At 46.6% G+C, this 21734-nt stretch overlaps 1 protein-coding gene across 1 annotated transcript in view; it reads right to left on the reverse strand.

Annotated features, from left to right (window-relative positions):
- SEMA3E (semaphorin 3E) overlaps positions 1-21734 on the reverse strand; it is a 612412-nt gene that overhangs the window by 330669 nt on the left and 260009 nt on the right. The window contains exon 4 of the mRNA XM_085652902.1: positions 6557-6676. Within this exon, the coding sequence (XP_085509028.1) occupies positions 6557-6676 (120 nt within the window). The remainder of the gene's footprint in view (positions 1-6556; positions 6677-21734) is intronic.

Consider the following 21734-nt stretch of genomic DNA (forward strand, 5'->3'; position numbering starts at 1 on the left):
AATCATGCTACAATGATGCAAATCGGCACCCCAGCAGTGCATTGCACTTTTGACCATAAGACCTACATTGGTCTTAGTGATGAAAAAACAGACATCATGAGGAAGTGATAGCAATAAAGGGTGCGAAATATGTTTAAAGAGGTTGACAACCACTTAAGACAACACCTACCTGCAAATCTAAAACATGGGTATTCATTTTAATTCAAATCTTGCCAATTCCGACCAAATAAGGAAGTTAAAAGGCTTTATTGTTTAACTCATCTAGCTCTGAAAGTTCACAGCATTCCTACAGAGCAAATATTAAGAGAAACTATAGTTACGTTTTTGATTACTTTAATGTAATCAATAGAATGCTTTCAAACAATCCAAAGGCAGGGTACAAGATTGCAACATCCGGCAGTTTGACTGATCTGTGTTCTAAGGAAGGATGATCACATGAAGGCAGCATTAAAAGCCCTCCCATGGTTCCCTCTGGAGTCTAGACTTCAATTCAAAATCTTCCAAACGATGAACTGGGCTTCTGGAAGCAGGGTTCAAAGCTATCTGCAGTTTACTGATCCAACATTGCATCAAGAGGCAGAAACATGGTTTTACGCTCATACAGTCCATGCTTGCCTCATGCCTACTCTAGGTCCAACTATGTAAAACAAAAATTAAGCTTATGTTATTCCAAAAACCACTAAACAATGCATTTCTCAAACAATCTTCTGACTCAGAATGTATTAAGAAGCAGTAGCGTGTCATCACAAGAGAGGGGATCAACCATGGAATATTTGCTTATATTCTCCAGAGATCTACAAGCATATCCAATCACACCGGTATCAGATTCTAATTGACTATGCCTAGAGCACACCTCAATGAAAACAAGCGTGGTAGGGTACCAAACCTTTATCAGACAGTATCTAACTTCATTTGAATAGTACTAAAAATACCTAGGCCCAGGGGGTTTAGTTGTAGATTCATGTATCGAGAGCTTTTGCTAGATAAACGTCAAGTGGAAATGATCTGGAAGTCCACCAGATGCATAAACATAACACAGCACATATCTAAGCTATTGGCCAACATAGCCAACAAGATATTGAGTGGTGTAAGGTGAAGGAGAACGAATAAAAGTAACAGTAACCCGGCCATGGAGTGAGTCCCTAGTTCTATTAACAATGACAAATCATCCTAGCCGCCAGATGGAGCAGCTGGGGTTTCATTGTCTGACCCTCCACCCCATGTTACATTATATTATTAGGTAATTAGCAAAATGCTATCACCCTTGAGATGGGTGGAATGGTATGTCAAAGCATTTGGACAACATGATCAATGAACATAGGTAATGTGTGCTAATGAATAGCAGAATAAGATGCAAATAAGTAGAGTAACACATAATAAGTCATTGCCTCTATGGCATACAGAAAGAATATGATCCTGCACCAGGTAAACCAAGATTTCGGTTATCTAAACGTATACATTTTATAAGGATTCAATAGACACAAGATTCACAAGGTCTAGTTTGACTTATCTGTAAGTATAATAATGTTGATTTATTTTGCATCTTGAATTCGCTCAGAGTCCTAGTGACTGGAAATATGTCACGATTAGATTGTTGGATACAATTGTAATAATGTTGATGTTTTTTATGGTGAAATTGTTGGGTGAAACTATGAAACATATTGGTGGCTAATTAAAGCAGCTTCAGGTCATATACATTAATAATGATAGGGCTAGTCACATTGTTACCGACAGAAAAACTTTCCTCCAGAAGGAAACACTTCTTTGTAGTGCCAATAAAGCCTTTCAGTTATAGCAGCAATAATGTAAGTATCTACATAGTCAACCAGGACCCCAAGTATCAAAATCTGGTGAACTACCTGTTGAGGTTCAGACCAAGTCAAGCCAGGGAAGGTTTTTGTCTGCCTGTCTTTAATTTTCCTCATTGGGAATAAACATGATTTGTCTCCGTTTACTTTCAACCCTAACGATTTTCCAATTTCAGTGCTTTGATCATATGGCCTCACCCTTTGTTTACATCTCCTGCATACAATATTGCATCGTCTGCATGTAATTATATAGCTTTTGATGTGCCAGCTGTGTCCAAGCTACTGTGATGCTACCCTGTCTATCATGGTAACTAGGGCTCAATCGCCAGATCATATATCAACGATATGATTTGGCCCTTGTGGGCCTATAGAAAATGTTGGCTCCGTATTCAACAAATGAATCCATAGCATCACGCCTGGCTCGACGCCCTTCTTTCACAGAACCATAAACAAATGCTGATCAAGTCGAACACTTTCTCAATCTCTATGGAAACAACTGTGAGCATTGCTTCTGATTTCAGAGTCACCTCGAATACTTGGAAAAACTTAGCCCAGAACGAATCCGCTATGATCCGAGTTGACGATCATTGAAAGGACTCAAAGGAGTTACTCAACCAGAGGCGTAACGAAACTTGCTGGGGCCCCCTTCAAAGGTACGTGGAGGGGCCCCCTCCGGACTCCATCAGGAGATCCCTGGCCGAAGTGCTGTGCTGAGGGGGCCCCCTGGAGGTTGGGGGCTGCGGGGACCTGTGTAACGCCCCTGCTTCGTACGCCCCTGATGTCATTGAAAGCTCCCTTAGCTTTTCGATTTAAATCTCATGGCAGCATTCACGAAGGATAATGAACGTTGTCACGACCCCCAGACGTTGATACTAAATGAACTCTGTAATGCCAGTACCACTTTCACAGCATGATGATGGCCAAAATTAAGTTTTTTGGGAGCAACCCAAAAAATCATCCTACTGATATGAAAATCAACCTAAAACCTACCAGCAGTTAACATATATCATTCATAGCAAACGCTGCATGTTTAATTGTTGACCTCCCTAACTCTAGCTTACTAAAACTAGCTTTTATTGAGAAACTAACTGGAAGAGCGTTTATTGAACACAAATGGTTTAACCACTTTTAGGAAGCACTGCAAATTAGATTTATGTTGTATTTCCCCTGTCAGTGACTTCTGTATCTGCGTTTCAACTTGCTTCTACCCCTTCACCCCCATGTTCATGTTGCTTCTTCACCTTCTGATCCCCCCTCAGCAACCATTGTGTTGCTGCATTCGTCCCTCCCCTTAAGTTGTGTTGCCTTCCCCTCAACCCGCCATAACAGAAAAAAAGCGTTGACGTGGCCAGAGCTGCCTACCGCATAGCGTTTTTTAATCTAACTTTACTTTTAGCCATACTGCACAGGGGCACTGTACAACAGGACTAAAAGATTATGGCACAAAGCTAATAGCTCTGGCATAGGCAAGACCTATTGGCTTTGACAATGTTTATTTTTACTTGTATTGGAACTTGTAGGCCACGATTTATAACGTGGAAAGCAAATACCAGAATGAAAAGTAGAAGTGGATTACCTACCACACCGGACACTACCCCTCACAGCTCCGCTTGGTCTCCTGCACCTCCTTCCCACGTAGAGACACTTCAGGATTGAAATGGTGGCTGGATAGCTCCGCGGCTCCGGTGCCTGCTGCAGTCTTGTGTATACACCACGAGTTCCAACCCAGAAGCGCTTGGTCAGCTTCTCTCTCCGCCCTCCCCCCGAAAGTGGCCACATGCACTGGGGAACGTTTTGAACGTGTGGGTGTCATCTCAAGTGTCATGGGAGCGGAAAACTCAATCTCTTTTCAAATGTATTTGCAGAAAACACGTTGCGGGCACTCCTCGTTCCAATGGAGGGACTACTTTCTAGTCGATTATGTTTGCAACGAAGAACACACATTTTAGAGTGTACACTGCTGTGATTTCAGTACGAGTACAGATTGACTTCGGGGGCGGGGCTGGCCATTTCCAAACAGCAGCGAGGGTTACATAGAAAGGGGGGGGGTCTGTTTTACTTGGTCTCCCTTCTCAAGGTATACTCAGTGCAGTGGCTAAGGAACCTTGAGGGGGCCCACCTTCACAGTACATGAAGGGGGCCCCCTCCGACCACACTCAGGAGCTGAGCTCCGCTGAGAATGTACTGAGCTGAAGTGCCCCCTTGAGCTCGGGGCCCCCCCGCACAGCGGGGGCTGTGAGGGCCTTTGTTACGCCCCTGTACTCAACTAATACTTTACTCGATACCTTGTAATCTATGTTCAGCATAAAAAGAGAGTTGAAAGATCTTCTAACTAATGCATATATTCTGCTATTTGGGAAGGATAATGCCAGTGCCTCTCTGGTGGTGAGTGGCAGAGTGTCCTTTAGTTCTAACACCATAACGATCTTGGTAAGTCTTGGTGCAAGAATATATGTATAAATTGAGTAATATTTAGATGGAAAACTATACTTTCCTCGAGTTTTTCTTTTGCCAAATCAGAGATTTATGTTTCAATCTCTGATGTAGATATGAGGGCATCTCGATCATTCACATGCATTGGGGTTAGAGTCCTCAGTATTGACAGGTCTAGATAAACCCCGAGTTTTTTCATCTGCCATGTCTTTCTCTGTATATAGTTTTGAATTTTGCCTAATCTGCTGTGAATGCTTGGTTTATTATTTCATGTGTGTGAACAATAGACCCTGATCATTACAGGAACTTGTTATTGGGGATTCAACCTTCGAGTTCTGTCCCCCTTTATGTGTTACATCATGGCATAGGGCATCTCAATTTTTCTATGAGCTTAGGACACCATTTTCTCCCCTTTTACAAATCTTCCTGAAGCTTAGGGGTTTCGAGCCACATTCTTTTCTAGAACCTGTAATTTGGTATACACTGCATTCATTTTCTGGATAAGCATATGCCTTATGTCTTGTGGCATTCTGATATGGTGAGCCTGTAAAGCATTGGCCCACATTCTCTGCAAAGCAATTCAAGGCCTCTGTTTCTCCAATCTTATATGTTGCATGCCTCAAGGTATTAGTTTCTCATTTAGAATTGTAGACCCTCAATACACCCACTGAAACAATTGCTAAGTCAATCCTCCCTCGCACGCCAGCCCCTCATCTTAGAACAAACATGATACATTCCCCGCTCTTCATCTCAAAGGTCAGGAGTGTGAGGGTGGTTACAGTCATTGGTGATCCTTGGGAGTATCTCAATGTCTGCTTCTCTCACCGTTCAGTTATAGCCCACTGCACCCCCCCAGACAGCCTGTGAGGTCCTCACTGGCAAGTGTTCAAAGCATTTCGTCTCATGCCATGGTGATGACAAACGGCTGCCCTCGCCCTCCTTCTTCAAATATGTACAGTCTGCTCTGGATTTGAAGCATCCCTCTTCAGAGGCAATCATACAAGCCACACCTTTTATGCAGACTAGAAACCAATTGTGTCTTATCTATATAGTTAAAGAAATGTAAACAACAAAGGATCTTCTGACTGAGGAAAAGTTAATAATTCATGAAGAGGCATTATAATACAAAGCACTAGGATTAAGCTCAAGAACTGCAGTCAAAACATATTTTCGGGGCAGTTTTGAGTGAATATGAATTTCCCAGGATGTTACAGGACCATGTATTGTGTAAGATTGGCTATAAATACCCGATGTGCTACATGTTTTACCTTTAGAACAGACAACTGCAGAGAGAGGAATGACTTGCATCTGCATGTTCCTTTTAGTGAGAATGCAAATTTGTGAGCAAAGCTGAAAAGAAGATAGGTCCTGCTTTAGAGTTTGGCAGACGGGTACTCTGTCACAAACTCGACAGATATCCTGTCCACCATATTACAAGAGCATTATATCCTAATGTACTTTTAGGGTGGTTGGAATATCTGCATTTATAAATTCAGATAATAGTTGGGAATTTTGCTATGATAACTGGCCGGTGCAATTGCCAAGAGACTGCAGAGATGTATCTTAGCTAGAAACCGGGACTCTAATAAACAATCATAAGAAATGGCAATAGAATTTTTTCAATATCTCAGTCAGTGTTGTACTCATATTTATTGGAGTTTATTTTATTGACATATATAAATATTGCTTACTGCCCCTGGCGAGGCGCCAAAAGGCTTTTAGCAAAGGTAGTTTGCTACTTCAGGGGATCTATTTTTAGTGATACAGGGCCATATTATCAAGAAAAGGCGATAACGTTATCGCCGCGTTAGCGGCAGGAAACTGCCGCTAAAGCGGCGATAAAGGGCTTGATAATATGCCCGTGAGAATTCCCATAGAAGCCTATGTTCACACCCGAACCTGGGCTTCTATGGGAATTCACAAGGGCATATTATCAAGCCCATTATCGCCGCTTTAGCTGCAGTTTTCTGCCGCTAAAACAGCGATAATGTTATCGCCGTTCCTTGATAATATGGCCCTTAGTTATGTATAACAATTTATAGATAGACATGCTGTTTCTGGTCAGTTAAATGACAAATTGCAGTAAGTTAAACATTTGTCCAAACTATTTAGGCAACCATATTTTTGCTAATTTTCAAAATTGTATTTAATAAAAATGGGCAATATGCATTTATGTAAAATATAAGTAAAATATTTCATCATTATTAATAAAATGCATAACAATTATCTATTGTATGAAAAAAAAGGTTTGCAGTATCGATGTGAACTTTCCAGGCACAGCAAATAACATGTTCCTTCAAAATCTTTCTTCTTACCTCAGAACGCAGTCCCACCCTTATGAAGGCACAGACTGGATCGAAAGCTCCAGTCCCACACGCTAAGAGATGAGTCCTGTTGTAATGGTGAAGGACACGGACAAAGTTTGCACATTCGTTCTGCAGAAGAAAGGAGGAGAGTATCAGCACAGGTTGCAACAGCGTCAATGTTTGTGCACTATGAAACAAGCGTTAGGAAAGCTAACATTTCTCAGCAGTAGAAGAAAGAGATATTGGCTTTGCCAGTGCTTAGTTGCACAGGATTCAGCTAATGCCAAAATAGCCACCAATGCATCAAGGCATGCCCATGCATGAAGATGCATGGGCCACCAATTTGAAACTAGAGCCATTTCAAGATAGATCGGTGGCTATGCAAGTATGCAGATGACACCCTGGTGGCCATTTTGTCATTATAATATTTACTGTTACACCATGGGCAAGGACCATTTCAAACGGTAAATTAACAGTCAACAAAGAAATTGAGCTACAGCATGAAAAAGATAGAAAAAAGACCAGCAACATTTTGCATCTGCTGGTTCCTCATAAAAAACAAAAAGTAAAAAATTAAAAATAAATGTGCACCAGTCAAGGACCTTGGCTGGGCAGTGGCAGGGAGCAACAGATGTTCGAGGCAGCCAAAGGGTACAAAAAATAGAGTGTGCGGGGTGGGCTGGATAATAAAAATATGAACAAGTGAGCAATGGAAGATGAGGTAGGGGTTAATAAGCAGAATCAGGTAGTGGGGTTAACCAAACATCCCACACTCGAGAAGACAAGGCAGGAGTACCAGGGCATTAAAGCACCTTATAACAGTTATTTTTGGGGGGCTCTTCATGGGTTTAGAGATGGGATTCTGATCCTTTAACTTTTGGTGAGTGAGATGGACTGGTTCAGTACCTTTGCCTCGCTCTGGTTACTGTCATGTTACTCCTTTGCTTGCATGATGTACTTTGCGTACACTCGTCACTCCTGCATTCTACTCCCCAGAGGTGATTGGTCATTTCTAAAGCTGCATTGTAAGACGTGCTTGCTCTAGCTGCTCAGTACTATTTAATAAGTAAATAAATGATTGGCCTTCACTGGAATTGCTGGTGTTAGAAATGGGGTTTCTGGTTAGCTATTACATGCACCTAAGCCAGGCAGAACCCGCCCCTCTAGTCAGGGGAAAGGAGTTAGACACCTAAAATAACCCCTGTTCACCCCCTTGGAAGCTTGGCAGAGCAGTCAGGCTTATCCCAGAGACAATGTGTAAAGCGTTTGTGCAGTACACACACACCAGTGACACATTAGGCATACCACAAAAAGAGAATCCACACAAGATTACAACAGAAATACACTTTGTATTATATATACATAAAAAGACATTAGACCATAAATCACTCCGTAGTATGTAAAAAACACATTTAGACCACATCACATAAATCACGGTGCAACTAGGCATTAGTCACAACATTACATAGGTCATAAGTCACTTTGCCACTAGGCACTGATCAAAACATTAGCTAGGCAGTGTAATCAAATAAATACTGGTAGGTTGCGTACATTATAAACATATTATGCCAATATTCCACATACCACCATCACTGTGCACATATAAGGCAAATCGTGTCATGGTAAGGCATAAATTACATCACCTTCAATAACAGGGCATAAAATACATCACATGAATCATCACACCTTACTTTTACTACAGAGGGCAATGCACTCCTATGCTCCTACCATGCTGTGTGCAGTAATTTATGCCCTAAGTTCAGGGCATAGCAGGACTGGAGCTCATACTACAGGGTATATGGGGCTCCTGCCACCTGTTCCGTGATCTCCCGGGCTATCTGCCCTTCAACTATCAAGAATGCAGTAATTTCCCCCAGTGGGATGGCAGCCTCTTTGGTGGACTCTCCCTGGAATGTCCTTACATTCACCTGGGGTTCCCAAGGGTGTCTGTGGATTATTCCACATGTAGGGAGCTTACTTAGAGTTGCTGGGACACTCCGGTGTAGATGTCAGCCAACTATGGAGTGGAGCGCAGCCCAGAGCACAGAGACTGCTCGGGCCAGCCCACCCAGAGCCAATACCTTAGGCGAGGCCCGGGCAAAGTCTCTAACAGAATTGGCCCTCCACAGTGGCACGTGGAGCAGGGAGTCGCTCGGCCTGGCCGAGTGTAGCGGAGGCAGTGATGACATCAGCGAGGGCTTTGATGGCCTTCTTCCCTCTGTATTGGGTAGGGGAGGGGCTAAGGCACTTGGGTGCAAGGGCCAGAGAAATGTCTGCGGCAATGCTTGCTGCAGTTTCCACCCGCACCTCACAGCAAGCACCCGGCGTGAGAGGGAGTAAGCTGCTTCCCCTCAGCTCTCGTCTCCCGCTCCTCCAGCCACCCCCATAGTGTAGTGCTGCCTGAAGGGTTCCTCACGGCTGCTTATGGTGCAGATTTTAAACATTGTTCTGATGCCAGAGCCGTGAAGGCTGTGAGGGACGCTGGAACTACCGAAGCTGCCGATCCAAGGATTCACTCCACCGGAATGTGCATCTACCCGCTCCGTGCCTGACACAGTGTCCCAGATTGATATTTCCAAGCGGCCCAACCCAGTATGAATTACCAAAAGCTTCCCTCTGCCTGAAGCACCTGAAGACAGGAATAGAATAGTCGCCTTCCACAGCACGCATTAAGGACAATTTCAATCTCCCTGAGGCGCCCCAAATCGTAACATGACACGTCCCCATTACCCTAGGAATTATATACGCCCGACGGTGGCTCCACCTTCCATACATGAGATATTTCAATTATTAAAGCAGTTTTAAGTGCCAGCCATTGGTCACCCCCACCGTGCTCATCTCAAACTTTGGAATGATGTTGTATTGCTCGACCTAGTCCTGGTCCTGAGGACAACCCTGAAGAAAATAGGGGTTCCGAAACGCGTCGACCCAATTCAGCTAGTCACAATTCTCTTTCGAGCTACAGAGTAACACAGTGTGCAAAATGGGCAATCAGCCTGTTGTGTTCGTATTATGTATGACTAGCTATCTCTGGCAGGTTGCAGGTTTGCGAATTGTAAATAATCTGTGTCGCCACTGTTTTTTGTAAAATTGAAGGACTGGTTATTCTTTGTTCTTTCATGTGTTGTCATTTTATTGGTTATGTAATCGTCTAATGTCCAGTGTGCAGTTGTTATTGATGTCTTGTTTAATTTTTCTATTTGATTGTTCTTCTTTGTTTTGACATGATTTAAATGTTGAATGTGTATGCCAAAAAATAAGTGAATCAATAAGGTGTAATAAAAACACCAAACCACTTTAGTTGTCAAAGTGGTTTTTGCATAAATGGTATAAATTTGAGTTACGCACCCAAACCCCCTGCTGTTTAAAACTATTGCTGAGGCCTAGCTTGGGTGCAGTCTTAGGCCCAACCCCTCTTTGTTTAACCCCTTCAGTGCCCGCCCCTTTCCCCGCCCTGTACCGGCCGTTGCATTAGCGGGCGGGGTCTATGACGAGCTGGACTCGTCATGGGCACAGCGCTACCGCGGCCCATGACGAGTCCAGCTCATCATGGGCACTGAAGAGGTTAAAAAGCTTATGGTGCAGCAGCACCTCAGGTCACTAAAAGCAGGTGACTTTCCTGCCACATTGCCAACCCACGAATTGCGGGCTGGGACGGGACACAGCTTCTGAGAGGTGACTTGAGCCAACAAAAATAAAAGGTTAGATAAAGCGCTTACCATACGCTTGTGAGACCATAAGGGCAACAACCATGGGACACTCTACACCCACTAATCTGGGGCCCCGGTTTAAAAATGGAAAAAGTAAAGCGGTCACCACAAGCTTGTTTCAGTGAAGCACCAGGGAGTTTCAAGTAAGCCTAGTACAAGGATGCTTCCAACATGTAAAGCCCCAGGAATTTCAATACGGTAAAGCACCAGGAATACTTTGGTGTCCCTGAGTCTTCCAGCAGGGGGCCAACACACACAAGCCCTTGAAGATTCTTCACAAGCATGATACCACAGCAGGGCAAAAAGAGTCAGTCCTTTTCCTCGACCATAGACAGAAGCAGCAACTGCAGGCCAATCAACCCCTCACTCAGAAAAGGCAGCTCTCCTCACAAAGTCCTTCCGCTCTTCTTCTAGGAAGGGTCCTCTTGTTTCTTGAAGTAATCCAAAGTCCTGGGGTTTTAGGTCCAATACTTATACCCCAAAAGGACTTTGTTCTCTTTATGGAAAGGGTCCCTGAACCCAGTCCAAACCAGATATGCATTCATTGGTGCAGCATGACCACAGGGGCAGAGGCGGCATTGTGCAAAAGGAGACACCACTATTCAAGTGTAAATAACACTCCTCCCACCACTATAAATGCAGACCAGGTCTATTCAGCCCCGCGTTGAGTCACCAAGGCAAGACAGGGCACAATTCAATGGTGAAGTAAGAAAATGCTCACTTTCTAAAAGTGGCATTTTCAAACACAGGATTTTAAAACCATCTTTACTAAAAGGTGTGTTAATAAATTCTGAGTTCAGACAGTCCAAACATCATTTTCCTATGTTGTCTCTATGGAAATTTACACATGTAAACATAGTACAGTGCAACCCCAAATAATGAGCCTATGGGCAGACAGCCTTTAAACAGAGAAAAATGAAATACACTGTATTTCACTATCAGGACATGTCATACACACTAGTACACGTCCTACCTTTCACATACACTGCACCCTGCCCATGAGGGTATCTTGGGCCTACTTTAGGGGTGCCTTACATGTAAGGAAAGTGAAGGTTTGGGCCTGGCAAGTGGGTGCACCTGCCAGGACAACATGGCAGTTCACAACTGTGCACGCAGACACTACAGTAGTAGGTCTGAGATACATTTACAGTGCAACACATGTGGGTGGCACAACCAGTGCTGCAACCCCACTAGAAGCATTTGATTTACAGGCCCTGGCACACACCGTGCACTTAACTAGGGACTTACCAGTAAATCAAATATGCCAATCATTGATAACCAATCATTGTCACAATTTATACAGCGAGCATGTGCACTTTAGCACTGGTCAGTAGTAGTAAAGTGCTCAGAATCCTATAGCCAACGAAAACAGGGTCAGAAAAATAGGATGCAAAAGACAGAAACTTTCGGGATAAACCTATCAAAAAAGGCCAGGTCTAACAGCTGGACATATACTGATCACCCTGAGCAGAGCTATGAGCTGATGTGTTGCTTGAAACCCAACCATTTTCACTTTCCCTCCCACGAATTTCTTCTTTTTTTCTCCCTGTGCTCTGCATTCTCTGCATTCAAGGCATGGCACTCTTTTATAGTGTGACTTCTTTGGCTGGCACCTTATATTTATCAGCCCTACACTTAGGCCCTGATTTACTGACGCATTGTGCTGGGTGTGTTACTTTTGAAACGATGCAAACCCAGTGCATAGTGTTGAAGCAAATAAATAGAGACGAATACATACAAATAAATGAATAAAGAGATTCATGTACAGGCTAGGACTCTTCAAGAAAGGAGAGACAGAATGAAAGAAAGGAAAAGGAATGAAAGAGAACAGATAAAGGAAGGAGTAGTAGGATAAGTTGGGGAATACGAGAAAAAATAATGACTGTTAAAAAGAAGGAAAAAATGAATGGAAAAAAGAAGCAGAGAAAGAGCAAATAAGAGGAAGGAAGGAGGGATTGAGGAAGGAACAGAGGGAACATGGAATGGGTAGGGGAGAGGAAGGACAGAAGGAGATGGGAGAGTAAGAAAGCAAGAAAAGATGTCAAGGAGGATAGAGCGAGGGGAAGCAAGCAATAAAAGGTAAAAAGGAGAGAAAGAAAGGGTTAGAAAGGAATGAAATAAAGCAAGAAGTAATACTAAGTAACTGGAGCAAGAATGTAAAGAGAGTGAAAAAATGAAGGCACAAAAGTGAGGAGGAAAGGAAGGAAGAAACAAAAGAAAGAAGAAGGTAAGGAAAGTAAGTGAGGGACAAAGGAGAGAAAAAGAGAAGGACACAAGGAAAGGCTTGAAGCTGAGAAGGAGAGAAGAAAAGGAAAGAAGAATCAAAGAAGAGATGGAGAAAAGAAAAGAAAGATTGAAGAGTAGGAAAGGAAACAGAGTAAAGAAAGAAAGAAACAAAGAAACAAAGAAGGAAAGAAACAAAGATAGAAATAAAGAAAGAAACAAAGAATGAGAATGAAAGAAATCAGAGCGAATGAAGGAGGAAGAAAGGATGGAATAGGGAAAAGAGAGGCAGAGAGAAGAAGAAAATTACATAAAAAATAACAAAAGAGAAAGGTCAAACTGTGTACTCTGAACCATTTATTGTCAGGCTTCTTAGTGGGTAGTGTTTATTGAACAAGAGAGGGCTGCATGCTGTGTTTGTACTGTCAGCTTTTGAAGCCTCACATAACCGGACGTCAATCAATCAAACAATCAATCAAACATTTGTAGAGCGCACTACATACCCATGAGGGTCTCAAGCCGCCTCATGCAGAGGGTGTTGAAGCAGGAGGAGGAGATGGCATTGACTTGCTACGTGGTAGGTGGGTGTCGGGGCTGCCCAAAGTGCCATCGGCCACCAGGAGTTGTCCCAGGCTGAGGGGTTGGAGCCGAGGATGAGGACCTCCGTTTTGTCCGTGTTCAGCTTCAGTCGGCTGATCTTCATCCAGTCGGCGACGGCCTTCATTCCTTTGTGGAGGTTGGCTTTGGTGGTGATGGGGTCCTTGGTGAGGGAGAGGATCAATTGAGTGTCGTCGGCATAGGAGATCATGTTGAGGTAGTGCTGTCGGGGCCATGTAAATGTTGAACAGTGTAGGGATGAGGGAAGATCCCTGGGGTACGCCGCAGATGATCTCGGAGGCTTCGGATCGGAATGGGGGGAGGCGGATGCTCTGGGTTCTGCCGGAGAGGAAGGAGGTGGTCCATTCCAGAGCTTTTTCTCGGATCCCTACGCCATGAAGGCGTGTGCGTAGGGTGCGGTGGCAGACGGCGTCAAAGGCGGCGGAGAGGTCCAGGAGGATGAGGGCTGCGGTCTCACCATTGTCCAGTAGGGTCCTGATGGCGTAGATTGCTTTGCAGTGTGGATTAGAAGTAAAACAGCTAGAGATGAGTAATCCTAGGGTTATTTTTTGCGTTCGAAGTGTATAAGGTTTATACATGTAGTATAGAATTTCTTCACGATATCGCCCCTGAATTGGACTGGCAGGCAGTAAGTTACTACTCAAAGTCAGCTTGTTGGCCTTTTGGAGACGCCTTTTCACATGCCATTAATAAGACAAACATAATTTCTAAGAATTATTTGTGAATCATGTATGGTAAGAAAAAACGGCATTTAGGAAACACCCAAATATGATAATTTGAAATATAAGCCCAAAGGGCAGGGAAGGAAACACATATTTTTTGTGTTGGTACTTGGAATGTGCAGAGTTATGGTGGATAACGTACTCTGCACTAGAAGTTTTTCAAGAATTTCTTAATATTGTTGCATAAGGAACAGTCTTTGTACTTTGGTAAACTTTTTAGAGTATTTCAGAATGCGAAATCTGATTAGCATTCCAAAACTGCTGAAAAATAACTAAGTAATCAAAACACAGAAAAAGGAAACAAAAACAGAATTAAAAGAATGCTGGAAATACATAGATATGTGTTATTTGTGTTTTAAATATGTTGATTTAACTGACACTCTACCAGATTAAATCCCTACAATTTATAAAACAGATTGCTGCGTGGGATCATTTTCATAATAGAAAAATGCATCTTACTCACTAATTGCGATTTTATCCTGTGATGCAGTGTAATAAGAGTTGCTCAAGACCATAAAAATTGTACACCGAGACAACTTATCCTTTTAATTTTGTTAGAGAGCCCAATGCTTCTATTTGTAGGACAGTCAATGGATTTACAAATCAAGCTTCTGGCATAGATTCATTATTTGAAATTCCATTATATTTTGTTAACATTATTCCCATCACAAAAATACAGTGGAACTGAATAGGTACCCTTCTATCAAAAATACATATAAAATCTGTGTATTATGTCATTGAGAAATATGGTGTCTCTTTCCATCCGTACAAGCATGACTTTTAGGGGGATATTCACAAGGATCTATCTCCGATTTGACGGCACTTTGCCACAGCCAAAGTCGTGATAAATCTACCTCCCCATTCACAAGCTGGTGTTAACAGCCCACAGCACCAGTTTACCCGCGATAGCAGCCGCAAAAAACATCGCAGCGGATGACCCCCGCAACTATCGCTAATGAGATACAGAGTAGGTGTTCCCGTGCCAAAAGCCGCTACAACACCACTCCACAACATTCACAACGACCAGCCAAAACTGCGATAAGAACACAAAACAGGCGACAAGGCGCGTTAGCAGCAGGAAAATAACACCTGCTCTGACCTGGTGCAAAGTCGGACCACAGTCTGCACCACAAAAGGGAGACCAGCCCACAGCCACATCGGAAGGGTAACAGATGCCATGGAGCCACCAGTCATGCGGCCCGGACACCCAAGAGGGCCACAACACCCACCGCCACCACCCCGGGACACCAACACCCACCCGGAACCTCCCCCCCCCCCGGACCACTACAGAGGCAGCGCAGACAAAGACAGCGGACCCCCAGGAAATGCACCAGCCACACAGACCCAACACCTGACAATGTCATTACCCACTACAGGCTCGAAAGGACAACCATCCTACGAATCCTGACCAACAACGCCAACAGGCTGATGGCACCAACACAGCGGACAACCAACATCCCACCCCACACAAAGCTGCAGGCTGTGCTGCACCTGTTGGCCCTTGGTACCCCCAACCAACACCCGCCACAGTCGGAGGAGTCACACAGCCAGCCACATCCGTGTCCCTCACACCTGACCTGGACAACACCGTCAGCCTGTCACCCCAGTCCCTATACGTCCAACACAATGCGCAGGATCAACTGGACACCAAGCAAGGACCATACGCCATAGCTGGATGCACGCACATGTCGGTGGCAATCCACAGCACACATGTCATATCTGTGCCCCCTGCCGACACAGCACACAATCACCGCAACAGAAAGCACACGTCTCACATCAATGTGCAGGCAACAACCGAACACCGTGGAACCTCTACCAATCTCGCCTCCAAATACTCAGCCACTGTGCATGATTTCTCCATCCTCCGACAGTCCATCAGCAACCACCATCCCCAGGATGGCACCAAGAAAAATGCACAGCCCCTTGGCAAGTTCCAAATGAACACCCCACTCACCTCAACTCCACAACCATGCAACTCACAACTCTGGCAATGCACACATCACTAAATCAAAACCAACATGCCAAACAACATGCCCACCCACCAGACACGGCAGAACAACTCACAATGGTAACCTGGGCAAGCCGTCAACATGAGCCATCAACGGCATGGCACCTCAGCCACACACTAGCCCAATGTGGGGAGAGGTGGCTACCAGGCGTGTGTGAAGGAGGCAGGAGAAGCACGACAGGGAAAGCACACAATGCCAAGAGTAGTGGAGAGGTGCTGGACAGACTGCAGTATGCAGAACACACCCATATCCATGGCGACATACACCTCTGGTGTATGGAGTGTAGTGGACAGTGGACGCAACCATGTCACCCCGGCCAGTGGGGGAGTATGCGCAAATGTTGTCTGTTACGTCACCCCTGTAAGCGTGAGCGGAGTGGGATGACCCGGCGTACGCCAGGCCAGGCCAGCGTAGGGGTGTGAATAAAAAGCACGTAGCCCTGGGTGTGGTCGACTTCTGGACAGCCCAATGTCTCTGCCAAGGTGGCGCCTCTCACAACGCCACAAGGCCGACGCCGTCCTCGTGACTGAAGTTGCCTATGATCCTGTGCGCCTTCTGTACACTGGCCCGCTGGACCCCGAACCTGCCAGGCCCACCCCTGCGCAGCCAGGCCACACTGATCACCTGCCGACACCAGCGTGTGTGAAGGAGGGGCCACCACGTGCCGGTGCAAGCACCAAGCACCAGTTCCATGACCTCTGCAGCCTCCAGAGACCATCGCTGGCCCCCCGACGCTGGCCCACATTACTCCTTCCACATTCACATACTAGACCGGCGTCCTCTTCGGCCCAGTAGGTCCCATATGTGAAACTGTGTCCTGAGTCCTGAATGGCAGTGACCCCACAGCCGGGGAATCGGCCACAGCACCAGACCCCCCAATCAGTGAGGCATAGTTCCATATGGGCATCTTGCAACACGTGGTGCCACTAACCCTGTTCAACGCCAGCCGGCGACACGCGGTGCCACTAACCCTGTTCAACGCCAGCCAGTGACATGTGGATGAGGGACCAGGATCACCCTGTGGACCAGTAGGTACCGCATCCAGCACCTATTTACGAATCACGAATGGCAGAGTCCACACCAGTGGTCGCACGGAGAGGAGTAAGAGGAAGATGAGGCTCAGTCCAGACGAAAGCCGGGTCACACTCACAGAGGTGACCGAACACTATCAACAACTGACCTGGTGCCATCAACCTTGTTCATCGCAAGTCCATGTCCCGTGGTGCCACTGAACCTAAACTACGCAGGCCGGTGGGGCCATCCAACCTATGCCGGTGACATTCGGTGAATGGCCCGTGCTGACCGCTAGGTCACACATGTGGAACTGTGTTTTGGGTAAGATGTGGAGGAATCCACACCATTGGACACACCTCATCGCAGGCGGCATCCGCTAACTGCACTGGTGCCACTAACTCTGTGCGCAATGAGTCATGGGCATCATCTGGTTGGACCCTGGTGGCATCAGAGCCCATGGCCTGGTGTTTTTCTGCATCTTCTTCTGGCTGGACCGGACTTGGTGTTCGACATGTGCCTGTTCCATTCATCTCCACCATAGTGACTGTATCAGCGTGGGCCTGCCCTCTGCACCCTGCCCTGGGGGTACACCTTCCACTGTCCATAGAGACACTCCGCGACAAGGACCCTTGTCATCCTGTGAACCTGCTCTGCACCTGTGACCCTGCCCCAGTGCACCGCAAGTCAGCGGCCCGTGGGGGCAAGCCCGTGCAGGACGTTGTGCATCCTGGCCACTAACCCTGTGCAGCACAAATCATGGGGCCTTTATGGTTGTATGGTTGTGTCCTTTACAATGTACACTGTTGTCGATTTCTGACTGCACCAGGCAGCCCTTGTCGGTTGGTGTGCACACATACCACACACATCCAACACAGGTGTCACTCGGTAAGTGTGCCTGATAATAAATGTGGCTGTGCACATGTGCCCGTAGCCATTCACACTATCTGAGCAAGTGTGTCTGTGTGTTCATTGTGTCAGCTTGATGTGCACGGGCCCTGCAACACCACATTGTGCTGTCTTCTGCGGACGTTGCCATGTCACCTCAGCGTTGGCAGTGACCCTGGACATGTAGCCCCGCACCTGCCCCCCTGCATGCACAGGCTGCGTGTGCTGGTCTGGCAGGGGGCAGGGCGTGGTCCGGACCTGGCCCGGTGCAGGAAGTGCGGTAAGTGTGTCTCTGTCTCGGGGTGTTGTCACCACCAGGGCCACAGTACATGATGTTGCAATGTGGCATGTACCAAGAGGGCGGGCCCACAGGTACGGGTACATGTAAGAGCGCTAGGACACTTGGGGTCTTGGCACATGCATGCCAGGTGTGATGTGTATCAGCCTTGCGGATGCAAGAGTCTGTTGCCTGGCCTCATTCGCAGCGCGATCCCAGCAAGCCATGGGCTGGACACCTGTGTCTGCCCTGTTCGGACCATTGGCCTACACCCAAGTGGGCGCACACCTTCGAAGGCCAGCGTTGCGGTGTTTTTGGCATGGCGCAGGACATGCGCGGACAGGCATTAGAATTGTGTCCCGTGCAATGCTCATAAGTGTGAGTGCCCGTGGTAGGGCGGAACAGCTGTGTGGCATTGTGACACACAGTGAGTCCGCTCATGTGCATCGTGCTGGGCATTTCATCCATGAGTCCCAGGGTCGCAGCTGTCCCACCACACCCACAACCGGCCTCTGTTCGTCTCCTGTATGCATGCAGCTGGTGAAGTTACTGTAGGGATGAAAGGTTCTTTGTCTGTACTATCAGGCTGTAGCCCTGGCTGTCTTGGGGTCCAGAGCATGGAACTCACTTCCCCCCCCCCCCCTCCGACATATTACTACAGAAACAATTTTTAGGAAAACTGTTAAAACCTGGATCTACACCCTATCCGAGACAAAATGCAAAAACATGATTTAGTATCTTTAAACCAAGGATCCACCACAAGATCAATGAGTCACCATGGTCTCCTACACTCTGAAGCGCTAAGATGCTCCTTGGAGTGTAATCTGCGCTATACAAATACTAATTACATTACATTACATAGCACATCTGCAGCTCCGAGCAGGAACTTGCATTTGCCCAGCACCCCCTGACAGGTACGATATCATTTGCTTGTGACTCCCACACTATGCACTGCCCAGCGTGAGACCAACATGTACACATCCCACACGCAGTAGTCCTTGGTCGTAGTTGGCGTGCGTGATATGGCCTTCAGATGTACTCCCACCCCACCCAAGGCCTGCACCCGTTGCACACAGACACTGCTCATTGCACCGAGCTGTGCCATTTCATCCACAGGACTATCTCCGGGCAAGCCAGTGCCGCTTGAAGCAGAGCCACTGACGCAATGGCAGACCATCCCGGACACATGGTCTACTCCAGTCACGTGGAGCTGTACTATGCACGTCTGCTGCATGTACTTGGGGCACTGCCATTGGCAGTGCTGCGGATCAGTTACCAGGTGGGCTTCCGCCTTGCGCACGTCACCTGCATACAGCCTGTGTTGCATTGTCGCTCGTGCATATTCGAATGGTCCATGGATGTCTGCCTCTCCAACGTAAAGGTAGCTTACCTGGATTTCGATGTGTGTGCGCGCCCCCTGTTGGGCCATGACCAGGAGTGTCACCAGGATGACCACTTATGGCATGCATGGATGTTCGGCATGCAGGCTGGATCCTGGACCTGGGAGATTGCACGAGTCGTCGTTTGCAGTGAGCACATTGAGCCACTACGCGATTGGGCTTTGGTGCACATTGGGTCCAGTGTTTGGAGTCAGCACATCTGTCCTGGTCAGCTGATGGATTACGTCGACATGTCAGATGTGGTGGACGACCCTCGCTCTTTGGAGATATTTGTAGTTCCAGACAACGGCGGACACAGAGACCGCACTGACCTGTATAGTTCCCTTAGTGTGATTCAATAAGTAGAGTAAGCGTGCACAAAGACAAACTCCAGCACTCGCCGTTGAGGAGTGCCAACTGCTATGCAGAAAATTGAAGGGGAGGGTTGGTGGAGTGGTGCACTGCTTATTGTTACGAAGATGATGGTCAATGAATCAATAAGTCTTGTTAAGTGATAAGTCTTATTTATTTCCCAAGACATAGATTGCCAGCCAACGCGTTTCGTTCATTAGATGAACTTCTTCAGGGCATGTGTAGGCGTACTGTTCAAATCACAATCTACAGATACAGGTAGAAATAGTTCAGCGCGAGGACCACCATGATAAGGGCCTAGGTGCGCAGTGTTTCTGTGAAGCCGGAACCGAAGGACTCGTTCCCTCAGGGAACGAGTCCTTCGGTTCCGGCTTCACAGAAACACTGCGCTCCTAGGCCCTTATCATGGTGGTCCTCGCGCTGAACTATTTCTACCTGTATCTGTAGATTGTGATTTGAACAGTACGCCTACACATGCCCTGAAGAAGTTCATCTAATGAACGAAACGCGTTGGCTGGCAATCTATGTCTTGGGAAATAAATAAGACTTATCACTTAACAAGACTTATTGATTCATTGACCATCATCTTCGTAACAATAACCAGTGCACCACTCCACCATCGCTCTTTGGAGATGTTGGCCTACGCAGCTGCACTTGCGTTCATGGATGAGTGACAAGGTACCTGCAGCCACAACTGGATGTAAGCCATTGCACTTGTCACGACACATGGTTGCATGTTGTGGATATGGTCACATGTCCCGAGACGACAGTGGACATGGCTGCATTGGCCAGGGCTCAAGTTCCAGGAGCAGACAACCAATGTGGGTTGGCACTGACTTGTGTTGGTGAGGGACTCCCCCGAGGTGGACATGGGCGCTTTCCTACGTTCCTCATTCAGACATGCTGCTGCATTGGTATGCATATCGTGGCACTTCTCTTGGCTGTACTGTCTCCAATTGTGTTGTTTCTTGATTTGTATGTAACCCTGGGTGTAGGACTACGCAACGCTTGCGTAGTTTGCGCAACTACGCGGTACGTGAATTGCACGTAGCACAGTGCACAAACGCGTAGCGTAGCGGGCATTTTTTGCTTGCTCGTGGTCCTCAACATCAAGTTGGTGACCGCGAGCAAGCAAAATGACATCCCGGCGAGACTTTTTCCTCGTTCGTGATCAGCAACATCAAGTTGCCAATCGCGAGCGTGGAAAATAAACCTCCCAGCAGGATTCTCAACGCGGGAGGTCAGGTTTCTCATTGCGAGTGGTTGCGTATGCTCGCGACCGCTCGCGATGAGAAACTACCAGTCCGCGTTGAGAAAACTGCTGCTCGAGTACAAATCTACTCGAGCGGCAGAAAACGACCGCTTGCACTGTGCAAGATGCCATTTGCAATGATTGCACAGTGCGGACAAGCTTCTGGCACTGTGCAATCAGTGCGAACAGCATTTTCCCTACCGCACTACGCAGCTCATGTAGTTACGCGTAGCTTGCTTAGTGCACTTCGCCCAGGGTTATTTGTATGCCAATGTGTGTCACGGACTCTCTGGTTCCATGCCGTCCATGCATTGCAACCCCATCAGGACTGTGTGTTTGTACTTGTGCATTATCATGTCCCTGTTTCATGCTTTGCCAGATGCGTATGGCCGTTTACCGGCCACAGGCAGGTGCACTTGTGTCCTGTGTTTGGTTGTGCACAAGTTGGTGTTTGTACTAAATTGTGTTGGATGTTGGGGTGCTCTGCTTCCTATGTGTGTGTGCTGCATTGTGTGTGAGATGTCCCTTCAGCTCTGATTTGGCTCACCCTTCTCCCTTTCAGGCGGTGTTGTCTTCACTTCTGTGCCTGTTCAGTGGTGTGACATTCCCGGGTTGTGTGACTTGTGCATCTGGTTGGTGTTGTTACTCTTGGGCACGGTTTGTCTGCTGTTGTGTCTGTTGTTTAGATCAGTTTCCGGTCCCCGAGTCCTGCCACCATCTCCAGAC

The sequence above is a fragment of the Triturus cristatus genome, chromosome 4_1 (genome assembly GCF_964204655.1).
Source record: "Triturus cristatus chromosome 4_1, aTriCri1.1, whole genome shotgun sequence".
NCBI classification, from domain to species: domain Eukaryota; kingdom Metazoa; phylum Chordata; class Amphibia; order Caudata; family Salamandridae; genus Triturus; species Triturus cristatus.